This window comes from Entamoeba invadens (assembly GCF_000330505.1).
Source record: "Entamoeba invadens IP1 unplaced genomic scaffold scaff_1105074724957, whole genome shotgun sequence".
NCBI lineage: Eukaryota > Evosea > Mastigamoebida > Endamoebidae > Entamoeba > Entamoeba invadens.
The window spans coordinates 119,389-130,060 of NW_004191594.1; the positions used below are offsets into that span (position 1 = coordinate 119,389).

The following is a 10,672-nucleotide window of genomic DNA, read 5'->3' on the forward strand; positions in this document are numbered from 1 at the left end:
AAGTTTTGAGAAACTACAAACTAATTCTGAAGTTCAGTGCTCGAGCGCAACACCGCAAGGAGATCAGGTTGGTCCAAAATTTGTTCGAGTGACGAGTTGGTGCGGATAAGTTGAGTGAACGCGGTGGTCCCCAGTGGTTTCCAATTGTTGTGCATCTGCATCTGATAATCTTGTATGTTTTCCAGTTTCAGACTCATTTTTTTGTGTTTCTCCTCTTTTTCTTTGACCCAATAATGTTTTTCTTTTGTTTTTGAGGATTTGTATGTGCACAATTGTGCGTTAATTTATTTTTCTGGTATTTTAGTCGTATTTTACTTGAACATATCCTTCTCTACCCACTTTGTCCCAAAAGTGCTAAGCAAATTAACCTTTTGTCTTAATTTTTATTGGTGAATATAAAGACTCTCATTTCCTTGTTATTATGACTTGATTTGTAAATAATTTTTTTATTATATATTAGTATAAATTTATTATCATTAATTAATTAATCAATCGTGTATTTTAAATAAATGCAAATAACTTCAATTTCAATAGAATTAAATTATTCAATTGTAAAGTTAAAAATATTACAATGTAATAATATTGTTATATAGTTCGGATCGTTTAAAATTTTTTTATAAATAATTCTAGATAATAATAATCCTATTGAATAAGTTTTATCTTAACACTTAAAATAACGCCCTTATTTTTGTTTTGGCCTGTTTTTCTGGGATATTAATCCAATTTTTGATGATTTTTCTTTTTTAACTTGTGTATTGTTTATGCACATAATCTAATCTCTAAAAAAACGGAAATTTATTTAATAAACTCGACATTTCCCTATTTTTAGACCACTTGAATTTTGTTCATTGTTATTTAAAGTGTTATAATCTATCAAACTAATATTGATGGAATAAATGCCTATATTTTTATGTAAAAAGATGGGCATCAAATAAAACGTGAAAATAATCAAAACAAAGTAACAAGTTTTTAGTTTTTCAAAATAGTTAATCTGTTATAGTCTAAAAGATACCATATAACACCAATAGATTAGTGTTATACGGTATCAAATTTGTTCAATTAAAAAAAATCAATATTTTTGGTGTTGTATAACGGACATTTATCTAGTCGATGTTGGTTATTTGTTCCAAACAAATTGAAAACATGTTAATTATTAACAATTAAAAAAATTAGTTTTGATAATGTGTGAATTAATATATAATAAACTAATAATATGGTATATTATAAATATAGCAATACAATGTTATGAAGAAGAATACAATGAATTATCAACATGAAGCCATCAGATCTGTGTTGGTGAATTGAGACTGACAATGTTTTTCAGCATTTTGTTTGTTTCTTCTGATTGCCGTGTAATGTTGTTCATAGTGTCGACTATTTGTTGTGCCAAATAATTTGTTTCAGTATTTTCACAACTCTCACTATCATCACTGAGTTCTTCTTCATCGTCCAAATCGAATACTTGATCATTTTCAATGTCATCTTCTTCCATTGGAGTTCCAGTGTTTTGTGGTGTTTGTACTAAGAAACAGTTAGTGTTGATGTCTAGAGTTGGACTCAAGTTCTTAAGAGGTGACGGTATAGGGTTTGGGGCCGACGAGAAGTTGAAGGTGTTTAAGGACTGTGTGAAGTAAGACCGTTGTGGAGTTGGGAAGTTAATTGTAGAGTCCATTAATATGAGTTGATGTGCGAGCTGCATCTGACTGAGTTTGTTTGTTTGTAGTTTATAAGTCCTTGTTCCGTGTCTGCGGAGAGGTCGAAAACTGTACCTTCTTATCGAACTTCTACACCAGAAAAAACTTTGCTTTCCAGGCGAAAGTTCAAGTTTTGACTGAAACAAACAATGCTTTTTGTGATATAAAATCTTAGGAAATTTTTATATTATTTTAAAATGATTTTTAGTAAGATATTTTTGTTAAACGGACTTTTTGAGGTAATTTCGATCTACTCTTTACAGTTTCTGATTTCTTTTTGCACTATTGTCGAGTCTTCCAAGTTAATTATAAACTTTTTTTGCCACGAGAAAAAAAAATCGTTTATTATTTATTACTATTTTTTTATTAAAAAAGACATAAATTATTACCTTATCGCTTCTCTTTTTCTGTAAACTCGGAAAAAAGACCAAAAATATTTATTTTATTAATAATTGATACAGAAAAAAACAGTTTTGGGAAATAAAAAGGTAAGAATACTCCATGGTTCATTGTTGTTGAGTTATAATACATTTGTTTATTGATTTACTATAGTTTTGACAAACTAGTTTTGTTAGAATCTCCTGGTGAAGAAAAAAATGTGGAGTGGAAGAAAAAAGATCATAGTTGGTCCTCTATGTAAATTATGATATGATAATTGTTGTATTATAACATTTTAATAGTTAAAATAAAAGTGATATTATTTTTTCTGAAAGAAGTTTGAAAACAAGTAACAAACCAGACAATTTAAAAAAGATATGTTTAACAAAAACTATTATAATTAATAATAGAATTATTGTGTTATAGATTATTATAACTAAATAATTAAAAATAACTATATTAGAGTATTTGTATTATTTCTTTTGTCAAAAATTATTTTTTTATTTCTTATTTTTTTTTTAATATAAAATACTATTTGTATTATAAATAATTAATAATTGTTTATACTTTTAAAAATGTTTGTTCAAAAATATATAATAATATAATACTATAATATATATATTATAATATATAATATATAATAATAATGAATTATTTGTATTTTATAAATATATTCATTTTTTAATAAAACACTTATGATATAATTAAAAAAATAAGTTAAAGTTTGTTGAGCATGAATCTTTTAAATTTAATAAAAGTTTTCGTCAATGTTTTTAGCAAAATAAACTTTTTTATGTATTGTAAAATGATGAAATAAATTACTTTATTACAACTAAATATTATCACTTTTTAACGCTATTTGTAAGGGAAGTTGTAAATTTCAACAAATTGATTTTAAAACATGAAACCAAAAAACCAATTTTTTATTTTTGCCGATTATTATAATAGCATTATTGTTAACTTTTTTCAACTCATTGTACATTTTTTATTATAAGTTAGTTTTTATTGGAATAATTGATTTTACAAAAAAAAAGATTCTGTTATACAAAATAATAATCACATTAAATTATGTATTATAAATTATAGTACATGATAATTTTTCAAGAAAACGTATTATATTTATAGTTTAATTACTATAATACAAACAAATCGATTCAATACGTGTAAAAAAATAATTTTGCACATGAAAAAAAAACTATAAATAGTAATAAAAAAATTAAATATTTATTTTAATATTTAATGTTGTGTAATTAATTATTCGACAAAATATGGTGTTTTTTTAAAAGTAAACGAATCGTTTCCAAAAACATATTGAAATAAAAAATTTCAATTTTTTTTTAATTTAAATAACAACATTTTTTTCGATAAAATAACATATGAACATTAGAAAAAAAAGCAAACGACAAATTATTTGTTTTGTGCTTTTGCCAATTTGAATATAAAACAATGAAAATATTGTTAATATTCAAGTGAATTTAACACTATTATTGATTTTGTCTGTTTTAAACTCAAATGGATACAAAATGAATTATATTTAAAATATTTTGTGTGGTGTTTTCCATTGGTTTCATTGAAAAATATAATCTGTGGAACTAGACACATTTCTCCTATGAAATCGTTAACAGAGATCAAACGAGAGTCCAAAACATACGAAGCGATTCAACAAGCTTTGATGGTGGGTCTTCTTACGGAAGCAGGGTTTTCTTTCGACTTAAAGTGTCCTGAACGTCTTGCTTCTAAAACATTACAGAATTTAGTTATTCTTGAATGTTACTTTCAAGGTAATCCTCTTGGCTTTGGACAAAAAATAGAAGAGTATTGTGCCTCGCAATACTTAAGAGACTCTGAAGGTGCTAAGACTCAAAATGAAATTAAAGTTGCGAAGCGGCGAAAGGACTTAAATCGCTCCGCATTGTCTTTTAATTGGCTTGTAAAGTACGTGGAGCAGTACGGATACATCCTAACAAGACGACCAACAAAAATTCCAAAGAAAACACTACAAATGGAAAAGATAACGGGGATAGGAACAGACCATGAGTGCATATTCAACGAAGATGCTATTGAACAGATTGGAAGAAAAATCCATGTACATATACTCTCTGAATTTCAACGACATATGTCGTCTTTCAGGTTGAAAGAGTACGACGAGTTTTGCCAATTGACACTGCAGACAAAAAATAGACTTGTGAAGCTCGAAGAGAGAAGCATGAAGTAAAGCATTTATCATGTTTCATTAATTCATTATCATTTCTGTGTGTAAATTGTGCCATTTTGAATGGACTGAATTTAAAATCATTGTTGAATTTTACTAATTGGAAAGAAGAATGTATTTCCATTCATCCAAATGTTAAAAGTTATTTAAAATTTCCTGATTTTATGCACGCGTATTATGTATTTCTAATTTAAAATGGAGTTGGATAATTGTTTTATTGATTATAAATTAGTTTGACAAATTACCCAAAAAGAAGATTTCTATCAAATAAAAATAATAAATAATAATATAATATAATATAATATAATATATTATATTATATAATATAATATAATATAATATAATATAATATAATATAATATAATATAATATAATATAATATAATATATAACATAATACTGTGTTTGTTTATTTAAAAGTAGAATAAATATATTCTACAATTAAACAAGAATATAATAATTTGATTATAATTTACTTATTTTTTCATAATAGATATTTTAATATGATTAATATTATATTAATCATATTAAAATAAAAAAACATTGCATTTAAAAAAAATAAAAGTAATTAAATATACTAAAAATTATTGCTTCAAGAATCTGTCAGCATGTATTAATAACATAATAATAAAAATACCATCTAAATATCAAATTACCATTAATAATAAAAACACCACAAAAGGCAGTCGTAGAAAATAATAAATCAAAGTTTTACTCTATAATAAAAAACCCAAATAACTATCAAGTTAATATCTGTCAAAAAAACCAAATGGTTTGAAATGCCGTTTTTTCTGATCAACAAAAATTAATAAGTGACGTGTATACACCAAACAGGAAGGGTGAAATAAAAGAAAGAACATAAAATTACAATCAACCCTTTTAATGTCTGCCGAAGAACCTAAAGTCGCCCAACCAGCGCAAGAACAAGCTCAAAAAGCCGAAGCTGCCAAGAAGGAACGCAAGCCAAAGGAGAAGAAAGCTCCAAAAGAGAAAAAAGAAGCGAAACCAAAGGCACCAAAAGCACAAAAAGAGGGAGAGAAGACTGACTTGAGAAAGCGTCTTGACAAAGACAAGGACTTTTCCGAGTGGTATTCTGAAATAGTAGTTCGTTCACAACTGATTGAGTACTACGACATTTCCGGCTGTTATATTTTGAGACCAGCAGCTTATGGACTTTGGGAGAACATCCAACAGTTCATCGACAAGAGAATTAAAAGAATGGGTGTTGAGAACACTTACTTCCCATGTTTTGTCTCACAAGCTGCTTTGAAGAAAGAAGAAGATGAGTTGAATGGGTTTACACCAGAAGTTGCTTGGGTCACAAAGTCGGGCAGTTCGGACTTACAAGAACCAATTGCTTTAAGACCAACTTCGGAGACTGTCATGTACCCGGCTTTCAAGAATTGGATCACTGGACATCGAGACTTGCCATTGAAAGTCAACCAATGGTGTAATGTCGTCAGATGGGAGTTCTCCCACCCCTACCCATTCATCAGAACAAGAGAATTCTTGTGGCAAGAAGGACACACTGCTTATGACAATCAACCCGACTGTGAAAAGGAGTGCAGACAAATTTTGGAGTTATATGCTTCAGTATATGAAGACTTATTGGCTGTCCCAGTCATTAGAGGAAAGAAGTCCAAAGGAGAAACATTCCCGGGCGCTTATTACAGTTTGACCGTCGAATGCATCATACCAACTAATGGAAGATCGGTCCAGGCTGCTACATCCCACCATCTTGGCCAAACATTCTCCAAACTGTTTAACATTCAATACGAAGATGACTCAAAGAAGAAGCAATTTGTCTTCCAGAACTCTTGGGGGTTGTCCACAAGATCAATTGGAGTCACCGTGATGACTCACGGAGATAACAAGGGTATCATCTTACCACCACGCGCTGCGGGAAAGCAAGTTGTGATCGTCCCATTACATCACAAAGGCTCAAACAACGACGAAATCGACGCGAAAGCAAACGAATTGTGTGAATTACTCTTAGACAATGATATCAGAGCATTTGCTGATTGTAATGACATGCACAATCCAGGCTGGAAATTCACAGAATACGAGTTAAGAGGTATTCCATTGAGAATAGAACTTGGTCCAAGAGACTTTGCAGGGAAGAAGGTTGTCATAGTCAGAAGAGATAACGGCGCCAAAGAAGAATGCCTTTGGGAGAACTTAGTAGCAACCATCAAGAAGACGATCGATGTTATGCACAACGACATGTACCAAAAAGCCTTAAAAACAAGAGACGAGCATCTTGCCAACATTTCTACATGGGAAGAATTTTTGAATCAACTTGACAAGAGAAACGCTTGCATTGCCCCATGGTGTGAAGACCCAGCTTGTGAAAAGACTATTAAAGAAAAGTCTGCTGCAGACTCATTGAAGAGAGCATCGGACTTGGGAGACAGCGCAAACATTTTGACTGGTGCCGCCAAGGTGTTGTGTATCCCAGTTAACCAAGAACCACTGAAGGAAGGAGCTGTTTGTTTCCAATGTGGAAAGAAAGCCACATGTTATGGGTGCTTTGGAAGATCGTATTAAGTCACTGTCGCTTGGTTCGTTTTAATTATTTCTTAATTGTTTTTTTATTAATAATTAATAAAAACATAATTACTCAACAAAGGACGGATTTTCTCAAATAAGTCTTTAAATTCAGGAAAAGAAGACATTTTCAAAGGGTTTGAAAGAGTGGAAATTGTCATACAAATATAGTTAATTTAGTTATAAAGTACTATACAAAAATGCCATGAAGAGAAGAGAATTAATTAGAATGGTATAATATTTAATTATAAAAAAAACCAGAATGAAATCCACAGAAATCGACCCAAAAAAAAGAAAACGTCCAAATTGTTATGATTAAAGAAAAAGGGAATAATACCGGCTGAAATTAATGGAGGGAAGTGGGAAACCCAAGCAAATCAATAAAAGAAAGTTCGAGTCCATTTCAAAAAGAAAGAACTCAAAAAAGAAGAGATGGCGTCTTGGCTGGCAAGTGCAAGAAAAATGGTGTATGGGCTGACAGACTCGCAGGACTTTGTCCGGGAGGCGACAAACAACGAACAGTGGGGACCAACATCGAAACAACATCAGCAGATAGTGCAGTACACATATCATTACGAAGAGTGCCGACAAGTGATGGAATATTTGTATAAGAGACTGAATGAAGATGGGAAAAATTGGAGAGAGATCTATAAGAGCTTATTAGTGTTAGACAATGTACTTAAAAATGGGTCTGAAGAAGCTGTTGAAATAGCACTGTCTCATATAGTCGATGTCAAGACTTTACAAAGCTTCCAGAAAATCGACGAAGATGGGAAGGATGTTGGCATTAATGTGAGAGAACGAGCTAAGATCATTTGTGAGATGTTGAACGATAAAGAATTTTTGAAACAAGAAAGAGCTACTGCAAAGACCCAAAAACGGGATTATAGTGGTGTAGGGAATTGTGGTGGGTTTGGTAACACATCATCATATTCCGATAATAGTTATGGTAATTCTAATACACTCAGATTCAATGATATGTCCCCAGTCGTTTCAGACTCTTTCCAACAAAAACCAGATAGTTACCATGACAATGAACCTATCGACTATGGAAAACCAGGCTCTTATAAGGATAACGCTCCTCAACAAACTACTTCTTCTCAACAACCCCCTCAAAGTCAATCCCCAAAATTCCAATTCGAACAACCAAAACAAGAACAACCAAAAACAGAAAATTTGTTGGACTTTGGTACTCCAGCTCCGAAACAACAACAACAAAAACCTTTGGAAACAGGAAACAATCTCTTCGACTTGATGGGACAACAAAAACCTCAACAACAAACAGTACAACAACAAAAAAGCACAGCAAGCTTTTGGGACCAACCTACTCAACAACAAAAAAGCAACGACTTGTTCGACTTCGCCGCACCGACTAAACAACAAAAACCTCAACAACAACAAGACTTCTTTAGCACTTTGTACACTCAACCGACTCAACAACAATACCAACAACCAGTCCAACAAAGACAACAACAAAACACAACCGATTTATTCAGTGGAATGACTGTACAACCAACAGTTCAACAACCACAACAACAACAAACTCAGAACTTCGAGTTCGGTGACTTCAACTCGGCTCAAGACCCAAAAAAGAACGACTGGAGATCGAAAATCTCAGTGGACTCAATCGAAGACAAAAGAAAACAACCCGCAGCCAGACCACAACAAAGAACAACACTTGGTGGTACTTTCCTTTAACTTCGAAGTTCCCTTATTGTTTATAGTTATATTATTATATATTTATATTATTTAATCGACTCATTAGAATGGTAAATTTATTGTTTTAAATTGTTTCAATAACAATTTAACTATAATAATATTAATACTATAAAATTATTAAAATATAAAATTATTAGGTGACTTTTTTTATAATTAAAAACTGTTAATTATTTTAGTATGTTAATAGTTAATTTAATAAAAGTTCACTTTCGAATACAATATAAATACTTTATAAATAATGAATAGTTTGATATTTCTGAGATTTAATCACAAATTTGTAAAATGAATAATTATAATTATAGTAAAAGTATTATAAAAAAATGGTAAAACATCACCGATTCCAAAAAGAAACTCAAAAAATAAATGCTAGGACGACTAAGTCCATCCCATACAGTGATTTTACACAAACTTACGAATGGTGTAAAAATGCTCGGGGTGGTGATGAGTGGCTACAACAGAGTGAGTAGTGTTGTTCATATCCCAACGGGGAGTTTTGACGACCCGCCACAGCGTGACGGGCTCTCTCATTTCACTGAGCACGTGCTGCTCAGAGGAAATGCTGAGTATCCCGTCAGCGCACTTTATAGAATGAATCAATCTGAAAAGCTACTTGTCTCTGGTTCGACGAGTCGGGAATACACCCAATTTCTCAGTGAAAGTAATAAAGGGACTCGAGATCTTTCAGTGATGCTTAATATGGTGACTGCTCCAAGATTTAAGAACGAAGTTGTAGAGTATGAGAAACAGATTGTCTCAGCTGAGCGGAGACAAGTAAGTAAAGAGAAGAGTTCGGTTTATGTGCAACGGGTACATGAAGAGTTGTTTGGGAAGTCAACTGCGTTTGGGCATGATATTCTCGGGAGTGAAGAGTCCGTTCGGTCTTTCAGTGCAGAAGATGTGTCGAAGTTTTATAATCAAAAATATCGGATCGGTCAGTGTCTTTTCGGGGTTTTGGCGGGCGACCAGCATACTGTTAATAATGTTTTTCAAGTAGTGGAGAGAGCACTCTCTGAGTATTGTTGTAGTAATGCCCATAGTTACAAAATAGTTTCTCATAGTTCTCATAACCATTCTCTGATAAGACACCCGAAATGTTGTGACCATAACAAATGTATTATTCGGAAAACCACCGAAGAGAGTATGACTGTTGCGGATGTGACTGCTTATGTTCTTAACCGAGAGAATGAAGCGTTTCATATACCGTATAAGAGTGTTGATATTGTTATATCGACGAAGGATATAGCGAAGAATACCATTTGTGTGAATGACGAAGTTATACAAAGTTACTTGAACGATGTGAGAACACATTTTCATCGCACACCACTGTCTGTCCTCAATTATTATTTACAGTTTGTTTTTTCTTTCATTGCAAGTACAGAAATAACAAGTAGAAAAGCAACACGGGCACAATTTATCGAAAGAAACTTTGCTGTGGAAGACGAGGCTGAACGAGTCCGGGCGATTTCAAAGGGTTCCTTAGAACGGTATCTGCTGGGTAAATTTGAGTAAAACGTTTTGTGTACTTGAACTGTTCCTTATAAAACTTTCTCAAATTTTCCCAAATAGTTTTCGATGTTTCTGAGTTTCATATGACAATCTTCTATGTTCTTATGGTCGTGTTGTGTTCTTATGTCCCTTTCTATGTGTTTAAGCACTCACTGTGTGTTTTCTTGTGAGTGTTTTTCTATCGTCAATTATTCGTTTATTTTAGTAGAAAAGGTGTGTTGGGAGTTAAGCTTCAAAAAATGGGCAAGGAACCCTACTTTTCTTTAAATAGTGTTCCCCGCCCAAAAACACGAATAGACAAAAAGTGAAGTTGATATTTGTTTTTCATAATAGGAGGATTTCCTAGAGAGAGGCGTTAATGTGGGGTGTTTATAATTGAAAATTGATTGTTTGAAGAAGGAGCGAAACTGTAAAATAATAACGAGTTAGTGACCTGAAAGGGTTTACAAAACAGTATTTAAGCGGACTTTATGGCACTGATATCATTCATTAAATGACCAGATTGTATGTTGGATCACTCCCATTCTCATTCGACGACGACAAGTTGAGAGCCGAGTTCGAATCATTCGGTACCATTACTGACACTAAAGTCATTGTTGATAGAGACTCTGGAAAAT

General features: G+C 31.9%; 5 protein-coding genes across 5 annotated transcripts; 4 read left to right on the top strand and 1 right to left on the bottom strand.

The window, feature by feature from the left end:
- Positions 1 to 1,282: 1,282 nt before the first annotated feature.
- EIN_375600 (hypothetical protein) lies at positions 1,283 to 1,699 on the bottom strand (the record flags this gene model as incomplete). The annotated part of the gene is made up of 1 exon (XM_004182743.1): positions 1,283 to 1,699. The coding sequence occupies one exon, from the start codon at positions 1,697 to 1,699 to the stop codon at positions 1,283 to 1,285; it is 417 nt and encodes a 138-aa protein (XP_004182791.1).
- A 1,982-nt stretch (positions 1,700 to 3,681) lies between these two features.
- EIN_375610 (hypothetical protein) lies at positions 3,682 to 4,287 on the top strand (the record flags this gene model as incomplete). Its single annotated transcript, XM_004182744.1, has 1 exon — positions 3,682 to 4,287. One exon carries the CDS (start codon positions 3,682 to 3,684, stop codon positions 4,285 to 4,287), a length of 606 nt encoding a protein of 201 aa, XP_004182792.1.
- Positions 4,288 to 5,165: 878 nt separating this feature from the next.
- EIN_375620 (prolyl-tRNA synthetase, putative) lies at positions 5,166 to 6,830 on the top strand (the record flags this gene model as incomplete). Its single annotated transcript, XM_004182745.1, has 1 exon — positions 5,166 to 6,830. The coding sequence occupies one exon, from the start codon at positions 5,166 to 5,168 to the stop codon at positions 6,828 to 6,830; it is 1,665 nt and encodes a 554-aa protein (XP_004182793.1).
- Positions 6,831 to 7,262: 432 nt separating this feature from the next.
- On the top strand, positions 7,263 to 8,528 carry EIN_375630 (epsin-3, putative; the record flags this gene model as incomplete). Its single annotated transcript, XM_004182746.1, has 1 exon — positions 7,263 to 8,528. One exon carries the CDS (start codon positions 7,263 to 7,265, stop codon positions 8,526 to 8,528), a length of 1,266 nt encoding a protein of 421 aa, XP_004182794.1.
- A 384-nt stretch (positions 8,529 to 8,912) lies between these two features.
- Positions 8,913 to 10,058, top strand: EIN_375640 (metalloprotease, putative; the record flags this gene model as incomplete). Its single annotated transcript, XM_004182747.1, has 1 exon — positions 8,913 to 10,058. The coding sequence occupies one exon, from the start codon at positions 8,913 to 8,915 to the stop codon at positions 10,056 to 10,058; it is 1,146 nt and encodes a 381-aa protein (XP_004182795.1).
- Positions 10,059 to 10,672: the final 614 nt, after the last annotated feature.